Source organism: Trematomus bernacchii, unplaced genomic scaffold (assembly GCF_902827165.1).
Source record: "Trematomus bernacchii unplaced genomic scaffold, fTreBer1.1, whole genome shotgun sequence".
NCBI lineage: Eukaryota > Metazoa > Chordata > Actinopteri > Perciformes > Nototheniidae > Trematomus > Trematomus bernacchii.
Window position 1 is genome coordinate 17599050 of NW_022987720.1, and position 22927 is coordinate 17621976.

General features: G+C 40.1%; 1 protein-coding gene across 2 annotated transcripts in view; it reads left to right on the top strand.

Moving 5' to 3' along the window:
• gcgra (glucagon receptor a) overlaps positions 1 to 21725 on the top strand; it is a 38040-nt gene extending 16315 nt beyond the window's left edge. Inside the window, exons 2-14 of one of the 2 annotated variants that reach the window (XM_034143729.1) lie at positions 7107 to 7253; positions 7809 to 7905; positions 9082 to 9189; positions 9294 to 9388; positions 11593 to 11687; positions 13416 to 13605; positions 15051 to 15210; positions 15417 to 15477; positions 16075 to 16144; positions 17527 to 17615; positions 17712 to 17856; positions 18662 to 18703; positions 18812 to 21725. In XM_034143729.1, the coding sequence (XP_033999620.1) occupies positions 7200 to 7253; positions 7809 to 7905; positions 9082 to 9189; positions 9294 to 9388; positions 11593 to 11687; positions 13416 to 13605; positions 15051 to 15210; positions 15417 to 15477; positions 16075 to 16144; positions 17527 to 17615; positions 17712 to 17856; positions 18662 to 18703; positions 18812 to 19171 (1566 nt within the window). In that variant the 5' untranslated portion in view covers positions 7107 to 7199 and the 3' untranslated portion in view covers positions 19172 to 21725. The remainder of the gene's footprint in view (positions 1 to 7106; positions 7254 to 7808; positions 7906 to 9081; positions 9190 to 9293; positions 9389 to 11592; positions 11688 to 13415; positions 13606 to 15050; positions 15211 to 15416; positions 15478 to 16074; positions 16145 to 17526; positions 17616 to 17711; positions 17857 to 18661; positions 18704 to 18811) is intronic. The other variant, XM_034143730.1, reaches the window with a different exon arrangement.
• Positions 21726 to 22927: the final 1202 nt, after the last annotated feature.

The window sequence follows — 22927 nt, forward strand, 5'->3', positions numbered from 1 at the left end:
ATGCTCTTTGCTCAAACTGGGAACTGTAGTGGTCTGTAATTATACTGTTGTTTCGAGGTCAGGTTTTCATCTCAGACAACTAATCTCTGTTATTTTTGTGGTGTAAGGCTGCGGCACAGTTAGAACATGTTTGCTTGTGTTGTCAGGAGGTGTGATGGATCTATTAATCCACTTTTATAATCAGTGTGCCTCTTGTAATGAAAATCCTGGGATTAAAAGCTCAAAACATGTTCTCCTTGCATGGAAGTATGATGGCACCATGTTGTCTTGATACAAGAAGAAAACTGTAATTGAAAACAAAGCTGCACTGTAATGGGCTTCATTGTTAAAGTTGCCAAACTACGCAGTGGGTAACAGGAAAGAGGGAGAGAAAATCACAGCCAACAGAAAGAGCAATTTGTCAGCACACTCCTGCTTTCTGTCAAGATCAGTGCCAGAGCAGTGAGAGGATGAGGTCATTGGTTTTGGGACTTTGCTAAGGGCATTTGTATTGTTTGTTCATTTCAAACAGTGCCAGAAATAGTTTGGAAATATATATGTTTGCAAACATAACAACGTATCATATGCAAAACACTTTTTAATAATTTGCATTTCCCAGCAGATCATTTACTAAGATTCAAACCAAGCAGGACGTTTTTACCGTCAACAAGTTACTGATGAATGAACTGCCTGCAAACTGTAATGCAGGAACTTCATCCAAGCTAAATTACCTCAAACTATTTTTGTACCGCATTTTTTAAAACTTAATAATATATGTTCAGTACGCTAATATCATCATTTTTTGTGATCAAAGTCGTATTTTTCAATACTGTTTGATCATAGGAAAATCACAAGCATCTACATTACGTGTAATACTGGATATGGATCATTTTAACTTAAGTCTACAAATGGTATTGTTGTTTATCAATGTGCATTATGGTTTTCATCAGGGCTCTTTCTTACCCTTACTGTCTTTAAATAGTTCCCCTTCCCTCACTCTGTATGGCACATAGGTGTGACAAACCAAAGACAACATCTGTTATAGTCAAAAACTGTTAAAATGGAAACATATGAATATGGTCTATATATCATATCACAACAGAGCTGTGCTATGCAATCATTGAACTTTTCCAGCATCTTTACAAAGTGCAATGTGGGCTCATCCCCTGCAGTGATGGCATAACTCATTTAAACTGAATGACTCGGTGTATGAAACAGTAGAAACAGTGGAGGATGGTGAAACAGATCATAAAGTCCTTGTGGGATTGTTGTTGCTTCACAGCAGGCACCGATCACAGATCCAGCACCTCATCAAAGGATGTACGAAACAACATCCAACGCTTCCTACACACATGTACAACACAAAAGAGCCCCCCCCTCACTCACACAATACAGGTACACCTTGAGTGTTATCCAACTGTTCATCATTGTTTCCCACCCACATTCATAAGACCTGACCGTGAATGATGCACATAATGATATACAGAGGAGGCTCGTAGCACCCAGCTGCGGGTCAGGGGAGTCGTGACCCAGATGCACACAGATGTTACGCAGATGATATTTTGAGCAGTTCAGAGGTTAGTCAGCTGCTGAAATCTGAACCACTGTTTTTATTTATATATGTGTTTTATTTGTAGGCTTAGCACTCCATATCTCCCACATACTATCGTTGTCCTGTGAGAAAGATACATCTTCCATGCCATGTTTAATAATGGAAATAGTTTAGGTGAAAAAAAACCTTTACATGACTGGAGGCTTTCCATTATTTATGCCTGGAAGCTGGGGAGAGGAGCCAGGGAATGAATAATTAAATACTTGTGTTACTACTGTGTGTTACTATTAGCATTTAGTGAGTCGGTTATTGTACACATTTTATAACTTCGATGATGTTGGAGAAATTAGAAAGTGAACTGCTAAAAATAACCTTAAAAACCTGAAGATTTTCCTCTCTTTACATTTGTATGCAAACACCAAGCACATTTTTGGGATGTGTTCTTCTTCTTCTTCGAGTCCGTAGCAATCTCAGATGTCGTTCTGCCAGTATCCGGCACAGGCCACAGCTGATGGCGTAGCTTCTGCCAGGTCTTCTGGACTGCACCGGGGGGCATCGGCACATTCCAATAGGTGGGACATGGATGTGTTGATCCTACAAAACTGAAAACTGTTTCTGCTGACACATTTGACTTGCAGTGAAGTACAATTATACGTTTTTCGTGTTAGAGCAGCTCAATCACAGTTATGGAATATTTTAAGCAGGGTGGAAAAAACTGACACACATTGAAATAATCATATTCGCAGAGGCATGGAAAAGGAAAAATGTGCAAGCCTGTGTAAGAGATGGATGACAAGCAACACGTTAGACTTGACACATGTTCCAAACACCGTTCAGCAGAGAAACTAGAGCAGTGTATTTCATATCCTCTAACAAATCCAACAGACCGGACAAAAGAATCCAACAGACAGTTTGACCAAATTAGGCTATAACCATTGTGAGCCTGGTTACTATGTCGTAAAGACTGTTTATCACATTGATTTAACAGGGGGCTATCCCACTGGCACACCGTTAAAGTATGTAGACTTGGTAAGACATAGCTGCTTTTTTGATACTTAAATATTTGTTATCAAACTCAATGCTTCAAATGGGTAAAATGTGTGGTTCCATTTATTTTCTATCCAAAAAGTCTTAAGCTCTGTGAGCCATGGTGTATATTTTGTTGGGGGTCATTACCTCGGAAATAGTTATAGCCTGAATTAAATGAATCTTGGTAGAAGTGTGTAGCAAATGCCAATGTAGATACAATTATATTTTGGAGCCGATCCGAATAATGGGTTGGAAACGCATATTATTTTTCACTAACAGATACGGCCTTGGCAGAGGTCTATGCTAAGTGCCCTTCTAGTTTTGCTGTGTGGTGGTGCCTTTCCCACTTCTCAACCACAGGTATGGTGCAGATGGACTGCAAAATAGATTTTAAGCAATATAAACATTGATAATAGACTTTAAACTTTCTGTCCTTTTAATCAATGGCAGCCTTTTTTTTATAGATTCACATAGAATCAGACCTATTCATCAGTAACACTGGCAGAAAGCGGCTGCAGGGAGAACAAATATAATATGTGTTTGGATGACACTGGGCTGCTGCTCTCAGCGTTGATGCATGTTGAAGACACGCCTTGACAAGCAAACACTCCAGAAAAAAGTGAGTCTGAGTTCAACGAGCAGCTGAGAGAAATCTTTCTCTTTGATTTGTGTGAATGTATTCTTTACGGCTGAAGGACTCCCTTGCCTGGGAGAACCCAGGTGCTTTATTTGGGTAACATTTTTAAAGTGGTGCTGTACTGCAAATAACATTTCTGTCCTGGTTTTATTTAATATTTGCTGATATTTTTTTAGGTAAAACAGGACATCAGCACAAAGCTTTCTTTGGCTTACATTTCATTTTGAGTCACAGTGATCTGATATGTTACTCTGCCTTGATTGTACCGAGGTTCTGTTTATTTTGTCATTCAAATGTACTTTGTTTTTGTCTTTGTCATTTGGTGATAATAGCTATTTTGAAAAAGTACCTTGCATATCTGTCCAGAAAGCTCCAATTAAACATATAAAAAAATATAAATTTAAGACCAAATAAAAAACAAGGCTCTCAACTGTGCAAGGATGTATAGGCATGTTCTGTGAGGTTTTCAAACATATTCAAACATTTTCTCTGGAATATTTAAATGTACTTACTGAAGTAAAAGTAGACAGCAGGTAATAGCAGATCAGATACAAAATAATAACGGATAAGCTCTGAAAGAAAGTGAATCCATGGTGATATGATCTTCAATATGTTAATAATTGCTTTACACTAAGGCAGAGGTTAGTTCGCTGGTCCTATATCTACTGCACAAAAGAACTTGACTCTTAGAGACAAAAAGGGAAGTAGCTGAATTTGATGGAATATTTTAACAGTAATAGATAAATGTAATATCTAATCGAATCAAAGTTAGTCATGCAGAGTGAAATGCCTGGACTTTAGTGATGTCCCGTCTTCCTCGCAGAGTCAGAGGACACACCGCCTCTTCTGAACTCTGCATCACCCCATTATCAGATAGTGAGGCACTGTCATGCTCAGTGGAACCGCCCTAAGGTCTGAGCTTCTCTCGGCTTATTTAGTCAAACCACATAAAGCGCGAAGAATCCGCAAAGAGGCAACTTATTGGATGTTTTGCATCTTCTTGGTTAATGTCTCAGATATTTCTGAATCAAAGCAAGATTATCAAATGTGACTTCAGCATTAGTACATGAACAAAAGTCTCATCAATCGAAGGAAAGTTGTATAAGATGGGTGATGCATGAGGGATTTGCCTTTACTGTCACAAGCACCTCCGCATTTGTAAAGCAGCATGACAGATTGTTGCTCGGGGGCATTTTGTGAACCGGACAGTCATTGTATTTCCCAAGAGGTTTGTTTTTTTCATGCTTGTTGCTCCCCTCAGCCTACATGTATTTGCGCATAGATTACCCCTTTTGTAATTTTATTTGTTGGACAGTGTAATCAAATGAAAGGTAAGTACTCTCCAAACAAACAACAGTAATTGTTAGTGGCCATTGTACCGAGCCGTTCCAAAATGCACTTGAACAAAGAGCAGTTTGGGACATTCACGGAGTTTGCGTCATTCCTTTGTTATTGTCAATATACAGTATTTTTACACAAATCATATCCACCAGGCTTTATTCAAAGCAAATAGCTGTATGTCCTTGCAATCAAAATAAGCATTTAGTATTTCCGTTCAAACTTAAGCGTCATTTGTATTAATATTGTTTTTTCTGCGACCATGACCTAATGGGGTAGGGGTGGGGATAGGGGATGGGTATTTGTATTTCCTTTAATAGACAAATTGTCCCGTACTTTATATAATGTGCTGAAAGTGCCATGTCTGCAAAAAAAAAAGAGAAAAAAGAAACTTAAGCATCACAGCATTTTCCACACATTAAACTCATCGACAGGCAGACAGAAAACATCTTGGTTGTACTTCAGGATGAAAAACACCAAAAGAAACAGGCCTCAACTGGCAGAGAGGTCCCTCAGCCATCCTAAATCAGACGTGTAACAAGAGTGATGAGAGCTCCAGGTTATTTCCAGGAACAGAGAGCTTACACTTGTTACAAAGGATCTTGATTGGTCTTGATCCACAGCGGGCCGAGCGTATCACAGCTTAGTGGGAGCCCAGAGCCGAAGCTCCAGCCCGATATCATAACAGCAGCATATACAAGCTGAATCAGCCTTCCACCTTCAAGCCCATTAGTTCCACCCCAGCTCCCACCAAATGGCTGGGTGATTCCCATTGCCCGGCATCAGAGGCATCCAAGCATGTACATGACAAATCTGCAGAAATAAAGCAAGAGATACATACTAACATTATGTCCTCAGGGAGAAATCCTCTCATGTTCTGCCTTTTTCTTTTGATGCATTTCAAGCAGTGAAGGTTTGTTTTAAGAAAAGCAGAAAATAGCTCGTCTGTGAGGTGAGAGATGAAAATAAGAAGGGGGATAAGAGATGTTTCTTAAGTGTAAAGTTCACACAGTATGAGATAGAGAGGGGTCTTTAATGTGGCGTTAGTTAGTCATGTAATCAAAGGACATGTATTACATATGGTCCTTATTTTTAGAGAAACGTTTGTGAGCTCTACATTTTGGTTGACAGACACATTCAGAAATATTTAAGAGATGGGGCATTGGGTTGGGGCCAGAACATTTTTCTCTGCGTTGCTCTCTCAGTTTGACCTTCCTCTCTTTCGTCATCCTACAGCACTGAGTCTGGTTAATCATTGCTTACAGTCGGTGCTAAGTTGCCGTCAGCAAGTTCATGGGTTAAATGTTAAATGCAATGCGCACGCAGAATGATGCCTGAGGTCTTTCTCTGTTAGGAACTTACACTACAGTAGGAATGTTTTGTATTGCAGAGTGTATACCTAGTCTTGCCTAAGCTTGTCTGCTGTTTCTTGCTTGTGAAGCATGACGAAGATTTGCCTTTAACTCTCTAATGAGACGTAATGGATCCTTGAGTTATTGAATCAAAGCCAGATGCTTATTTGTTTTAAGCCCCATGTGTTCATGTAAAACTGTCATAAAGTGCTACAGCAATGGAAACTGAATTGTGACTGCAACCTGTCTCATGGCGTTATGGCTAACGAGTCAGTGCTGAGAACTCAGCTGGACCGGTCCTGACCCGATGTCAGAGCAGACAAGAGTAGCTCTGATCCCTCAGGCGCCGAGGGCAATCAGTCAGTCTGTACTACAGCTAATGCTAACTGCATCCTGTAGTCATTACACTGAGCAGGCCATTTACCAAGTAGGGCTCTTTGATTTAGATTGTATCTAAAGCATGACTTCCAGTAGAGCTTTGTAATACATAGGGTGGTTATCTACATTGTGTCTGGAAGCTCCCGGCGGCTACTTCAACCCAGACTATAGCAGCTCGTTGACATGTTCAGTCAAAACGCAGACCCAATCACTTGAATTGAAGGCTTTTTTGAGTACACACATTACATACTGTACATCTGTCATGACACATTGCGCTCAAATCTCTTGAACAACACCATAATTCCAAACATATCACATCAAGCTGCATCCTCCTGCCTGCCACGAGACTGGAACAGAATGGAATTTGAAACGTTTTCGCCAAAAATGTTTCAATGGTCAAGGTGTTTTTTGCAGAAACGTTTCAGATTTCGCTCCGTTCTCCGGCTTCAAACCAAATCTCTCGGAGGAAATTGAGAGTCTGACGGACACACGGGTGAGTGACCTCTGGCACACACTGACACACGCTCGGCCGAGCACTGACAGGATTTAGGATGAATGGTGACAGCAGCAAACTGTAGGTTTCTCAGTGGGTACTGCTAAGCTGAGCCACAGCTGTCGTATTGTTTGGATAAATGGCATTTCCCGTAGGCATTTGATCACCTGTGACGTGTCTCGTTCTGGGAATTCCCTTTTGCATGTACACCTTGCAAATCCTGGCACAAATCTCAAATCAATCATTGCCTTTTATTGTTTTGGTCCTTTTTTTTGCAGGCCAAGATGAGGTAATAAGTGGTGTGTTTGCAATCCGCATTAATTCATCGTGTGTCTCTTTGTCATCCAGGTAGTGTGGCGAGGGTAGATAAGCCCCCTTATGAGGTGAAAACCCTCCCCTGTCCTGCAGTTTCCCCCCCAGCACCAACAACAGGAATAAGGGATGTCACGGCTGTTCCTCTTTGCGGCAATGCTGATTGTCTCCTGCAGCATTGAAGTAAGTAAGAGCACACACACAGACAAACACATATCCTCGCTTTTTCCCCCCCAGAGACACAGCCCCTACTGTATGTGTGAACTTTCATTAGTCACTCGCCTTCTTTACAGTGTGGGGGTGGTGTTTTGTTCCTTAAACTCTGCTGCCTTTTGAAACAAACCAGAGAGTAGTGGCGTTGAAGCTCAAACAAACTTTCGGCCCTTGTTTTGTTTTAATAACAGTGAGTGTTGCAGTCTACAATAAATCAGCCTGTCCATACAGTAGCAAAACCCTCTATAAAGACAACACTTTCAAGTGGGACTCTGCATTACTTTGATGGATAATATCCCCATTGCGAGAATGGGTTGTTTAAATCTGCTGTGTATATGAAGTGAAGTAAAACAAATTACTGCCAATTTAGAAAAGTAATCAATTTTGTCTACTAGGTTTGTATGAAGCACACATAGCCAACATTTGTTCTTGCCCACCTGTTGTGTTACATCAAGCAAGTCGAGGAATAACAGACCTTCCTCGGGTTATTGGGAGTATTGCTGCAATGATTCAATGTTTCCTTAGGTGTCTCCTGCTGATTCTCTGGATAAGCTGAAGGAGAGTTGGAAGTTATACATGGACGAGTGTGAGCGCAACAACAGCCAAGACCCGCCAAGCACCGGTAAGATGTACAAGTATCTGTTTTCAATGTTTAAACTTGCAAGAACAGTTTTATTGGCCCACCTGGGTGCGGCGCAAACTAACCATAAAAACAATACTAGCATGAAATCATCTTCTAATGTTGATATGGTTTAAAAAGACATACAGTTTTACACAACTAGCTGATACAGAGCAACATTTATTTGGAGTATTCTAGCCACCTGTTCTTTAAGATCTTTTCTTTTGTTTCCACCAAAAAAAAGTAGGTTTGTTACTGGGCGCAACATCTTTCACAAGTACTTCTTTATTGCATTCAACTACAGTACAGTCACTGTAGCGTCTAATGGTGCAAGATGCAGATATTAGAGCTCACTTCAGGAATGTATTGCTTCCTTTGGCTACATTTATAATCAACATTATAGAATCATTTTCTTATACAGAAAAACAACATTGTGCAACATTATAATAATGTTTAATTCCTAAATCACCATTAGTGCTCTGACAACATTTCTGAGGAGACACATATAAAAAGGGATGCACTTTTATATATAATTGGCAGTAGAGTAATTGCCTTCACCTTGTAGCACAGTGGCAACTATCGAATGCTGTAGAGCTGATAATGGTGAGGTTGCGCTGTCACCAGATGGAGCGACAGCAATTTCCACTCCCTGCTAAAACCTTTGTGCTATTTGCCGCATCCCACTCTATGCTTTGTGGCCCCAGTTTGCTCCAGCAGCAGTGTTTAACTACGTGGCGAATGCTGCCCTTCAGTTGCATTATGGTCTGTTAACTTGTTAGAGAACAGCGAGGCTCCAAGTTTCAAAAAGACAGCTTCCTACACTGAACACAAAATCACACCACTCTGTCGCACACATGCTCTCACACCGTCACCCTATTAGGTCAGTAGAGGAGATGGGACACATGAAGCTCTAACTGTCCATACACCAGCATAGTCTACATCCTTTGTGGAGAAGATGAAAGGTATGGTTTGGGAAGAAGGTCATTGATAGGGTGCTTCACTTTACTTCGTCAAGATGAAAGAACATGGAGTGTAGAGATGCCATATTGACCAGCAGCCATTACTTCAAAGACATGACTACATGACATAGACGTCTTCCGCCATAGACATGATATGTAAGGACTTTAGATATATGAGACAATTATTCATATTTGATAATGTCTTTTTTTTTATCTCCAGGTCTTGTGTGCAACAGGTTATTTGACAATTACGCCTGTTGGCCTGATGGACTCCCCAACACCACAGTCAGTGTGACGTGTCCATGGTATCTTCCGTGGCACAATAAAGGTAAGACACATGTGGTTAAGAGATACGGAGGTATGTTGAAGAGCTTGTCAAAAGATTCTGCAGAGTAACTTATAAAGACTGTGTGTGTCTTTGTGTTTTTTTAGTACATCATGGCATGGTTTATCAGGAATGTGATGCAAGCGGCCAGTGGGCGACTATGAAGAATACCAGCGAGTGTGATTCTAATGATCAAAGTCTGGTAAGAAATGTCTCTCGATATTCTTATTAAAGTCAAAGTCAAAACTAACATTTTGTCTACATTAACTTATCTCAACAACACATATTACTGTAGATGCAATGTTGCCGTCAAAACTAAAGAACCTGTCAGGATACAAATGAAACCTTCAAAAAAGTGAGCTCTTTCCTATCAATGACAAAGCACAAACCTTGAACTTCACCTACATGCCTTTTCAAATTGAAAGCTACAAACTTTCTTAATTGGGTGTCTCAGTTACAAAATCCAAAGACCTATTCAGAGAACACTTGCTGGTTCTCTTAAATCATGTAAAACAAACCCTAACACAGTGGTCACCTCTATCAATGTCCCTTGTAGGCCGTGTCAACTCAATCAAAATGACCATCCTACCTCAATTTCTTTATCTTTTTCAGGCCCTACCGCATTTTATCCCTAGATAATTTTTCGACCAATTGGATTCTCTTATTACCTCCTATATATGGCAGGGTAAGCGTCCCCGTCTCAACAAGGCCCACCTGCAAAAAAACAAAGCTAATGGTGGTATGGCCCTTCCCAACTTCTCTTTATACTACTGGTCAATTAATCTGCATCGCTTTGCATTTTGGTCTCACTTCCACGGCCACCTCGATCCCCCAAACTGGGTGGCCATGGAATTGCACTCAGAGGGTAATATATATATATTCCTGCACTGCTTGGATCCAAACTTCCACTATCAATCAAATCTATCAGAAACCCGGTGGTTAAACACTCTCTAAGGATATGGGCTCAATTTAGGAAGTACTTCGGCCTGTCAGACTTTTCTCATCCGAGTCCCATAACAAAAAATCACTTATTTAAACCATCCGTTTTATATTGTGGCTTTTTAGAATGGCGCAGGAAAGGAGTCACTCGCTTTAAAGATCTTTTCATAGATAACACTCAGCAGTTGAGCAGGACATTCAATCTTCCCAAATCAGATTTCTTTAGATATTTACAGGCAAGGCATGATGTGCTCTCTCAATCACCCAGCCTTTCCATATCTACCGATGCAACCATTGTTGATACTGTCCTCTCCTTAAATCCATTCCAGAAGAGACTTATTTCAGCCCTCTATAACAAGATGTCAGATCTAAGGTGTCTCTCCACAGATAAGCTCAGCATTGGAGACGGATACGGGCCTTCCCCTTCCAGCAGATAAATGGAATGCTATACTTAAACTGGTTAATTCAACTTCTCTATGTGCACATAAAGCTCATATTTCAAAACTCAAACTATCCAAAATGTATCCAGATGTTAGCCCCTACTGTGATAAATGCCAAATGAATGAAGCCTCTCTCATTCATATGTACTGGTCCTGTCCCCGCCTAAGCATGTACTGGACGGAGATTTTCCAAACTCTATCCCAAGTGTTCAGTATTGAACTGGATCCAAATCCTCTGGCTGCCCTATTTGGGGTAATAGGAAAGGGGATGCGTTTAACTGCAGAGCGGTGGCGATCTCTGTCTTTTGCTCTCCTCTTTGCTCGTCGAGCCATCCTGCTTAGATGGATGGACAGTTTCCCGCCCACTCATCTACAGTGGTTGACAGATGTTATGTCCTGTATGAAACTTGAAAAGATCAGATACTCACTTCTATACTCAAACAGCAAATTTCAGGAAGCCTGGGGACCATTTATAAATGCATTCCAAACTCTATAAATCATTCTGTTATTGGTTTAGCTTAAGTGCAGCATATGTATGTATGTATGTATGTATGTATGTATGTATGTATGTATGTATGTATGTATGTATGTATGTATGTATGTATGTATGTATGTATGTATGTATGTATGTATACAGCAAATGTGTATGTGTAGGTTGCATGTGTATATATGCATGTGTGTATATGCATTTGTTTTACATGCATATATACTCATCCAACAATATGTCTGGCATATATTTGTGTGTATAAGGATCACTGGCAGTGATATATATATAGGGGATTACTTTAGTCGTTGTTATTGCTTGTCTGTGTTTTTCTTGTTTTGTTTTTTATTTTTCCTTTTGTACATACAATCAGCAAAGACCAATCGCTCATTTGCATTATGTTTACCATCACTATATGACAAACACTGCTTATTGATTTCCGAAACTAAATAAAAAGATTTTTGATTTGAAAACTAACGAACCCCCTCAAATAGAGGGAAACTATTTTTGAGTCTGTGTGTTTTTCTGTGTTTTAATTTGCAGCAGTACTACGGCCATATTCGGATCATGTACACAGTGGGATATTCCTTATCACTGGTGGCTTTGGTGTTGGCGCTTGGCATCCTGATATTCTTTAGGTAAGACGGATTTGTGGTTTGAATCATCTCTAAGAAATGGAGAGTATCAGAACAAAGTTCCAGTTTATGTGTATCAAACACAGCAGGGAGGTGGGGACACCCATTCAAGTAATAGTTAGACATTTTAGGAAATGGGTTTATTCACTCTCTGGTGGAGACTAAGAAAAACATATTGATACCCAGTGGCGGCGCCAGGGTATGGCTGGGGTAGGCTACAGCCATACCAAGAAATGGCTTAGCCTCACCTTAGCCCCACCATGAAAAATGATGTTAAAGTAAGCTAAATAAAGTCCGTCATCTCGCGCGGAGTAAATTGCACAGACAGCAGTTAGTAAAATTGATTTCAGTAGCCACTTGTCTGGAAATACCGAAGACTAGAAACGGTTTTGAAAACTTTTGTCACGTAGTGATCTTCTTCCCAATAAAACATCTTTGATAATGTCTTCTGGCCAATCAGAATCACGATAACGGCGTGCAGGAAGTCCCGACGGAGAATACTTTAGCGGTAGTACATCTCTATATACATAGATACAACATTACGTGAAATAAGACCCCACGGTTTGATGATTGATAGGTGTGTGGGCTGTCTTTCATTTTGACACACAGAACAATGGGGGCTATCCACCCTTATCCACAATGTAATTCACACAGCCTCTTCCCCTTTCTCTCTGAGGAGCAGCAGGTTCAGCTTTCAGAACAAAGTAACAAAAAACAAAAATGGCATTCATTTTTTTAAATATGTAGTAATAGATTTATTTATTTTTCTTCTCAAGAGAGTACCAGAATGTGTATTTTATGTTAGTATTTCAAAAAATCTCCTGGGGGAGAATCCCCCCAGACCCCCCTGCAGGGGTTGGGTTTTCAGCATGTCAACTCTTTCACCTGTGGGGAAATTGCAGGATTGGCTCCAGGTCGCCCTTTTTATTTACTACAAGACAAATGTGCCTTTTTATTTCATACAGTTCAATTTGGATTGAGACAGGGAAATAATCTAAACCTCACGCGTGGCGTTTCACTGTCAAGGGGGGCGATATAGCGTGTATGTAATTACATTGCAAATACTGACTTGAGCCCCACCACTGTATGGGTTAGCCCTACCATAGATTACCCAACACAAATACTCTGGAGCCGCCACTGTTGATACCACATAAATATCTGTTCCTTAAACACAAGGCTCAGCAACCACTTAGCTTGGCACACAGACTGGAAGCATCAGGGAAAAGCTAGCCTGCCTCCATCCAAAACTAACACCATCTGCCACCAGCACCCCCACAGTTCCCCTATTAACACATTTTATCAAAGTGCAATATCCGTAGTAACATTTAGACTTGTTGCTTTTTATTAACATACAGACATAAGAGTGGGATCATATAGAAAGGTATTTATTAGGATAAACCCCTTGGGGGTCCCGACAAAAGCAACGTCTTACAGACATACATGAACAAAATAACAGAAAGCAAAGCATGACAAACAAACAGGACAACGCACGTACAGTCTGTTAAGTAACATTCATGAAGTAATACATACAATCATTACAACCATTACAATTTGATAGACAGTAGTGTCTAATAGATCAGTTTCATCAATAACAAGAGCAGACCAGCTGAAAGTGAGATGATAATGCATGCTTAAACGTATCATTCTCCTATTTAAAGTTGTATTGCAGTTAGCAGTGTATTTGTGAATTATAGAAGGATAATCTAGTTGTTGTTGCTGCTTATTCATCAGGAAACTGCACTGCATGAGGAACAACATCCACATGAATCTGTTTGCCTCCTTCATCCTGCGAGCGATGTCTATCCTCATTAAAGATGCACTGATGGAGGCCAACCTCACATCGCAGGACCTCGGCGGGGACCAGGAGCAGGGATTCCCGCAGGCGTCCATGCCTCCAGTGGAGCTGCTGGTCAACAATGAGGTCAGTTGTCTGTGGTTAGACAGCAACCTTTAAAGTGGAGTGTATTATATATAACAGGGTTATGTCCTTTTTCCATTAGTAAAGCGGAGTGCAATGCGTCTTTTATGGGAGAGTACAGAGGGATTTCTTATATTAAAAAGAATATATACTGTATATATATATTTTTTTTTTCAGCCCTTGAGATGTTTTGCAAATTAAACATTAAAATAAAGATAAGATAAGATGGACCTTTATTAATCCCGTGGGGAAATTCAGTAGTTTAACAGCAACAGGCTAAGATTGAAAAACAGGACAGCACAGATTCACACAGATTAATACAATTAAAGGTAGGGTAGGTAAGTTTGAGAAACCGGCTCGAGATACACTTTTTGTTATATTCCATGGAATGCTCTTAACATCCCGATAGCAATGAATATCTGAAGTGCTTTGACAAAAAATCCATTAAAAAATGTCATCTGTGGAAGCCGTAGTACTGTAAAAAGCACGACCAATCATTTTAGCCGGCCCGGCTAAAATAACTGGATGGCCTACCTGCCTGTCAGCCTTCCATCTGTGCACAATCTTATCTCGTGCCCTCATTGGTCATGTGCGCGTTCGTGTGTGTTGGAGGAGGGGCTCTGTAAGGAAGTGGCAGATTTTTTCCGGCTGTGTATTTTCAAATTCTAACGCACTCGAGCTGGTTTCTCCAAAATTACCTACCCCACCTTTAAGGATAAAATCAAAGATAAAAAATAAAAATGATAAATAACTATAAAATAAGAAATGAATTAAAATGAACATATATACATATCTGATCATGTGTACATAATATTATTTACATGTGTGTGTGAAAACAGTGAGTATTTTATGTCCAGTAATTGTGTCACAATAAAACATTTACTCTGCGTCACCAGAAGAGATATTTTCATACAGTCCCTGTTCATGCATTGCACATGATGCAGGATTGTATTTGAAAAACTTATATTCAAAGACAAAACATGTTCTTAAACATAAAGTCTGTAAATGACTGTACACAAAATATAACCTGGTTAGTGCTGACATAATTATGATATTTCTTACAGTACATTAACAAGATCAATAAGTGAAATAAAAAGGTGTTGTGTGTAGAGAAATAAATAATGGTGAAGGGTTAAGGTTACTACAAAGATAATTGTAGAAGCTAAAAAACCTAAATCAGTGACGGCAGAACCACGTGTGCTGATGTGTAGTATAGTTGTGTGTTTGTTGTGTTTGTGGATCACAGCTGGCTGATGTTCGGGTTGAAGTTCCTGCTGTAGTTCCTCTCATGGCTGTAGGCACACAATCTGAATCCTGGCGGCAGAAGGAACTCCCATCTGCTGCGGCACTGATCTCCCCGTCCACATCACTCTCACTACAAAATGTTTTAACGTCAGACGGCTTGATGTTTTATCATTTGTGAAACAGACCTTGCTGTTGTTTTACAGACTGCTGTGGGCTGTCGCATCGCCATGGTGATGATGCAGTACAGTATAATGGCCAACAGCTACTGGCTGCTGGTGGAAGGCATCTACCTCCACAACCTGCTGGTCATCACTGTGTTCACAGAGAGGAACTACTTCAAAATCTACCTGTGCATTGGCTGGGGTGAGCTGGGGGTCTGCGAGTGTGTATATGAGTGTGCGTCTATGTGAAGTAAAAACTCAGGGGATGCAAGTTATTAATATGATGTGCTTAATTACACTTTTTGCATGAAAGGAAATTAAACGAGAGCAGACAAATTTAAAAAAGGACTGTAACGCTGGTGTACATCATGACTGTTTTGCATTTAGACAGCTCTCATTTCTTTCCAGGTACCCCGTTAATATTCCTCGTGCCCTGGGTGATAGCTAAACACCTGTATGAAAACCAAGAGTAAGTTTCCACAGTGCCCTCCGTCTCTCTTACTCTATTCCCTCACTCCTACCTTCCCTAGCTGCTATCAGACTCGCCTACAACATTTTCAGAAATCAGAAAAAAAGCTGGCAGATGGTATTCTTTCTTTCTTGAACGTTTGAATGTTGATACTCAGCAGGCCAATTTGATGATGATTACAACTCAATGCGTTGGCTGCAACTATACTTTTCACACAGGCACATTTAATCTTCTGTGGGAGTATGAAAAACTCTCTGAGAACAGCAGATGCTTTGGCACGTTTTTAATATTTAATACTTCCCAAACATTATTATGCAATCTCATAGGTTCAAGTCTAAGCAGCAATTGGGGGTTGAAAGGATTTTTATATCTGCACTTTCTAAAGAACGGACACATTGTGTTGTTATTTCAAACTTTAAAATCCTTGATGGTGCTGCCGTGTGTCACTCACACAGCCAGGGAGAGGAAATCGTTCTACTTAAGCAGAGTTGCAAAGCAGTGTGACAACATTTGCTACACAGTGAACCTTGTTTGAAAGCATATGAGGTGTGTCTGGGTATCTCTGACTGATTGTTCCTCTTACACTTTCCTTTTCAGGTGCTGGGGACAAAATATAAACATGCATTACTGGTGGATCATCCGTTCCCCCATACTGCTAGCAGTTGTGGTAATTCCCCTTGTTATCTCTGTTGCTGTCTTCAACCAGTAGGTTCATGATATGCTACATCCTACATTTGAATACAAAAGCCGAAGAAGTTTATTATTTTTGCCTTGAAAATACATGGGAAATAAGTGCATTCGCCCATAAAAATCCCACATTTACCCACCACTACTGTATTTCTACGTCCTGCATTCGTACACTACAATATTAAACACACTTCATTTATTCATGACGTGTAAAAGGCTGTCGGCGCTTTAGGCCAAACATCTGGGAAACATCTTGAGAGTCATAGGTTTTGGATTAAAGAGATGAGTTGATACTGCAAAGTTTACCTAACCCCTATCCATACGGCAACCATGCCTTATTATTGTAGGTGAGCACTGCAACGGTCAGTTCTGAGCTTTTATATAAGTCCCATTTGTCATGGCTCTTATGTCAGGCCTGTTACACAGACGGTATTTTCCATTAATTAATCTTCCAGCTAAGTGGCCTGTATCTCACAGGAATTCCTGTGTTTGAAGTGCCACAGGGACAGAAGGGCTGCTTCCCATTTCAGTGTTTCCCTCTTTGTCCTAATCCTACCATGTTTAAAGTGCTCAGGAGTATAAAACTACGCTCAGCAGTAAGCACTAATATGCGTGTGTACGTGAACAAAAATTTGATTTCCATAATCAAATATATGGTACACACAAATATAGAAAGAGCATGTGCTGTATGTACTCTTTGCAGTGTACATTTAGTTTATGGAGTTAAATCCACATACTTTTCAAGAAGAGGAAATGGAGGAAGCTCATCCATCATGAAACTTTTGGCGTGTGACTTTTGCTCACTCACTCAAGATCTGCTATGTGCGTGTATTGATCAAAAAAGGCATGGATGTCTGGCATGGACTCTGTTTACGAATGAGCCCTTTTCATTTCCTTTGTCCAGGCTCCTTCAAATTAACAACCCTCATTTTAAATGAAAAGGTCACATCATAAGTGATTTTCATTAGAGAAACACCCGCTGTTGTGATGGCATCTGCTGTGAACGGGTTCCTTGACCAAAATGTGCTTCTGCTGTGAGCAATAAGGTTAAAGGTGCAGGCTACTCAAATAAAAAAAGAAGATGTTTTGTGATTACCGGTAGCATGTTTTGATATTAATCCATTCAGAATATTTTGGTTTCAACTGCAAATGGATTTGACAGTGTTCATTGGAATTTATTTTTTGTATGAATATGGCAATATGTGGTTTATACTGTGTTTCTAAAAAAGCATATTTTGCTGTTCAGTTTCACAAATATGATTGTTCAATGCTTTGAGCAGCATAATGTCATACACCAATGTGTAACACGTTTAAGATCTGTTTGGCTTTCATTAAACACGGTTATGTCTCTGTCTTTTACAGATCAACTTCCTTATCTTTATCCATATCATCAAAATTCTGGTGTCAAAACTTAGAGCACACCAAATGAGGTATACAGATTACAAATTCAGGTGAGTTTAAACGTTAACAATGTCTTATTTTCTATTTACATAAAAAAAGTCCACTTATTAGATCTGTTCTTTCTCTATGTCTCTCATCCCTCTCAGGTTGGCTAAGTCAACTCTAACCCTGATCCCCCTGCTGGGCATCCATCAGGTGGTCTTCATCTTCGTCACAGATGAGTCCACCAAGGCCACCATAGGACTGCGTCTCACCAAGCTCTTCAGCGACCTCTTCTTCTCCTCCTTCCAGGTCGGACCCTGAACAAATGACTTCTAGAACATCAGCTACTGCAATTTTCTAAAACTAAGACGACACCATTTATGAAATTACTCGACAACGACACTCACCTGGGATCAAGTGAGAGTTGAAACATAGTTAAGGAATTGTGTAGTTCATAATAGCCCCTCTGGTTCTTATGCTGAGACAACATTGAAAAAGAAACATACAGAATGAAGTGGAAGGCACACAACTGCAGCTGAGAAAAACATTCATGTTATCAAATAAAAAATAAAAAATTCACGCTACGCCAAATCAGCAGAGTAAACATCTTCCTTTCATCTTGTCTAAGTGTCATTCCAGATGAGCTTAATCAGTCGCAGCATGTCGGAGTTTCCCTTCCCCCAGACAATGGAGAAGTGCTGTATTTTTTCATGTGTCTGCAGGGATCACATTAACATAATGTGCTGTCTGTGCTGCTAACTGGCTGTGTCACAGTGTGACATAATGACAGTGACCTTTTTGCTACGGGGACAGCGATGACGTGTGTCGAGATAACAGACAACAACCAGGGGAATTGCCTTGATGAAGAAAGCGAAAGAGAGAGGAAAATAATACAAAGTCAAAGAGCACAAGTTCAATCAAGACAGAAGATACTCTGATGTGCTAGTGCTTGTGATTGATTTAGTCATAGAGCAACACATTTACAAACACGAAAAAGTGCATGCATTAATATGGTTCAAAACGGATTTTCAAAGTTTTAAACAAAGTACTCTAAATATTGTATCTGTCATGAATTAAAGATAGGAGACTGACTCAGTTTTGTTTTTCTCCACAGGGTCTCTTGGTGGCCATCTTGTACTGCTTTGTCAACAAAGAAGTAGGCGTCCTCATTTGCATTTGCACCGCAGAAACCCTTTGACAGCCCCAGACTTTCCTACCATCATCACTTTAATAACAGCTGCTTGTCTCTCCCTCCTCTCCTCAGGTGCAATCGGAGATCTTGAAGAAGTGGAAGCGCTGGAAGCTAGGGAGGAACATAGAGGAGGAATACCGCCACACCTACAGCAATACCCCCAACACCAAGACAGCAAGCCTGCTGAACCACGTCTCTCGTCTGCCTCATCTCCCTGACATCGCCAAGACCTCCTCCCCAGTCTGCAGCCCTGAGGAGACGCACATGCTTGTGGCTGGATGTCACAATGGTATGGTCAGCAGTAAGGGGGCAGGCCAGTGTGCCTCCCCGCTTCACGAGGGAACAAACTGCACCCTACTGGAGGACATGAGCCTTACGGACAGGGTGCATTGTTACGAGGGTCAGAGAGAGAATGTGGAGAGCCACCTGTGAAAGGTACCAGGAACAAGACCTTATTGAGCTCTCCTCTGGCTCTGTCATACTGCCCTGGGTGGCTGTGAAGAGCAGGGCTGATGAACTCATCTGTCAGAGTGTCTTTGCCCAGAGATTGGTGAAACTGAACGGAGATCAGCCCTCTCCACAGCCTGAGAACGGAGAATAATACGGCAGCCTCCTACACTGAGATATGCTGTGAGCCGTGTAAATTGATTTCTGTACATGTTTGTCGGACAGCAGAAGAAACTGCTGCATTTTGAACAATAGCATCTCAAGGCAGATAAGCCATGTACAAATAATAAGACAAAAACCTCAAACCTCAAATAGCAACAATGGAAACTAAACAAAAAGAAAAACAGTGTCATGGCTTGAGCCTCTGCTTTACTTTGTGATGTGTATCAAATGTGTGTTTTGTGATACTGGAGGCTAAAGACAACCTGGACATTGAACTGCATACACAAAAAGACCAAACAAGTTAATCATAACAAATAGTAGGAAACAAAATGCTTCTTTGCTTTGCTTTGATATCTGATTTATTGTCTAACAAGAGAATAAGCATTCTGCTTCATACAGTGAGGTGACCACAGTGCTGTCCCGGGGGACGTGGAAATTGGCAGCTGCTCTCACCAGGTCATTCCTGGCTTACATATAGCCAAGTGATGGTATGAGATGAATTATAAATCAGTTAAAATTGCTTGACTAGGTGTTTTACAGAAAATAAGTGTTTTTTTTATATAGGTCTAAACAATGGATTCTGTCGAGTGCTTAAGTTGTAACTGTGCAAATGTGCCAGGTGTGTTTTCAAGGGGGTGTATTTTCAATTTTGTAAAAGTGAATGTTTTCTTTTCACCTAGCCATCAAGATGTTGTCTGACTCACTTGCCCTGAACCTCAACATAATAACCCACTCAACCCTTGAGATGAAAGCAGAGGAAACTGTGCACTCAAATCAAGGATAAAAATACACAGCATATAGACATGGCCTGTAGAGGCACACATGCATACAGAATGAATCTAACACTGTGACTCAAAGTAACTTGTCATCTCTGGCACAGGGGTGTTTTTGCCGGTTTAAATATAGGCTGTCATGCATGCAGATTTTGCATATTTAGTTTAGGTTATTACAGTGCCATCTCATTAGTGTCCCCACTGTGCAAATGCAAAAAAGAGAAGAAAAACCGTTTGTGTTAATAATTTTCTGTGCCCAGTTACTCTACAAACAGTGTTTAATATTCAGCCTTACCCTGTGTGTGCAGGGGCTGTGGACAAATCTCTAAAAGTAGAACAAAACCTATAATGACAAATAAAAGCTAAATTAGCAGTGGTACATTCGCTTATGAATACATTGCATTTCTTTTCAAAAGAGGGAAGCCTCCTTCATAACGTTTATTTTTTTTGAGTTTCATCTTGACGTTGTATGTATGACTATTTGCACAATGTTAATTTATAATTGCTAAATACTGTGTATATATGTGTTTATACAGGTGATTTATTTGATAGCTGTCAATATTTGATTGTTTCTTGGCTTACGTGTGCGTGTTTGTATATTTTCAAGTGGGCATGAATGCGTGTGGTTTAAATATTCCAGATTTGTGGATGTGCTGCAGTAAAGATGAATCATCGGCATCAGCCAGATAAGCGATGTGTTGATATGACCCCGTTCAAACAGAGCTCGGAGGTCAGTGGTCAGTGCGAGTCCCACTCTAGCATAAACAGTGTGCGTCACATGAAAAAGTAATGCCTGTATAAGGAATAACAAGAACAGAGCTTTGTGTTTTACTATGGGAGCTGCTCTCATTGTGGTTCCTGTAAATAATTGTGTAGTTCAGAGCAAAATAAGAGCACAACATGCAGCATGTTTGTCATTCAGATAATAGCTCTGTGCATTTACACTTCAGCCAGGAGCTGGTGCTGAGTTGATGCTGAGGATAGTAATGGAGCAGGTAATCAGAATTGAGCTGGGAGCATGAAACACATCTGGCGCTGCTGTTGCCCAGAAGTTAATCCTCAGTGTTTTTCTTGTTTTCCAGAGCAGGAGAAATTATTAGATACTGTAACAGAGGAATGTTGTGCACCTTAAGTCAAATAGTATTTATATGTAAGTATGGTCTAAATATATTGCTGATTTTATTTCAAATTAATACATGTATTTTAAGCTGTGACCATGTATGTTTTTGAAGCCAGCAGCTTGGGTCTCTCCCCTATCTGGACCAAAGTGGTTCTGTATGAATGTATTCTATAAGGGGCCCAAATCAGTATGTTCATTTTCTCTTAAAGCTGGTTATGTACAATATATTTGCAGTGAGGAACCAATCAGTAAACTGTGTCCAGGTGTATACAGTTCATCATATATTGTGTCCGTTTATCAAACTTTGTCCTAATAGTGAAAGAATAAACTACAATGTATGTGAAAGAGTATTTTTGCTGTGTATTTTGTATCAGTGCACATTTAAGTGTCATAAATAAAAGAGAGAATGCATGTTGAAACATTGAAGCAATACAGCTGAAAACCCTTAGAAAAAAGTTAAAGAAAATAAATACAACTACAATTCCGTCTTGTTTATATTGTATCATTGATCTAATTATGTGCAATACTTTGTTTTACATGCTGCTGCAATGAAAACAATTCCCAATTTGGGATTAATAAAGTATATCTTATCTTATTTTAGTGTTGTTGCATGTAGTTTCTATATGGGTAAGAAATGCTTGTCAATGTCATCTGTTCGTCAAAAGAGAGCGTAAAGTGAAGAATGACAAAGAATGTCTTTAAACCATCAACGAGCAGCTCATGCAAATAAAAGCTAGCTGTTATCAGAGTTTCTATTTTAAGGGCAAACATGTGTATTGAGTTTCCCTTAACCCTAACCCTGGAGTTTCTTGTTAAAGGTAATCTATTATGCAAAATCCACTTGTTCATGTCTTTTATACATAAACATGTGTCCCCTCTGAGTAAAGAGATTCTGAAAGTTTTAGGAAAAAAGATTTGCTCACTTTTTGTCCTGATCCATTTATATAAAAACCTGTCTGAAAATGAGCTGATCAGATTTTCAATCAATCAATGTTTATTTATATAGCCCAATATCACAAATGTTACATTTGTCTCAGTGGACTTCACAGTTTGTACAGAATATCAGTATGACAATACGACACCCTCTGTCCTTAGACCCTCACATCGTACAAGGAAAAACTTCCAGAGAAAAACCCCACAGTTTAAAGGGGAAAATGGGAGAAACCTCAGGGAGAGCTTCAGTGGAGGGATCCCTCTCCCAGATGCCGTGTGTAAATCGAAGAGATAATACATTTTACAGCGTAGGTAGACCAAATGTTTGGAAATGCATGTGTCTATAATAAGAAGATGAATCCACGAGGATGTCAACAATCCTGTGGGAGCCATCAGGGAAGTAGTATGATGAGAGTCAGGCAGGACCGCAGAGACAGGTTCAGCCACGACTCGAAGTCCAGGACTCAAATCCAGAAATCCAGAAACTCAAATTTTGGCCACTCTATGATGTCATAAAGTTTTTTTGGCTTGTGTAAGCCCCCCAAACCTTATCACCTGAATCTCCTCCTAGAGCACCAATGTGTTCGTTTTAACCAAATATCTCTCAGAGGGGCGTTGGGAGTGGCTCCTTATTTTCATCTAAAGTAACAGACAGAGAATCAGCACTTTTGAAACAGGGCTGAAACAGAGGGGATTATGGGATGCTACAATGCATGAACTGTTTGGTATTTCGAGCAAAACACTTCAGAGACA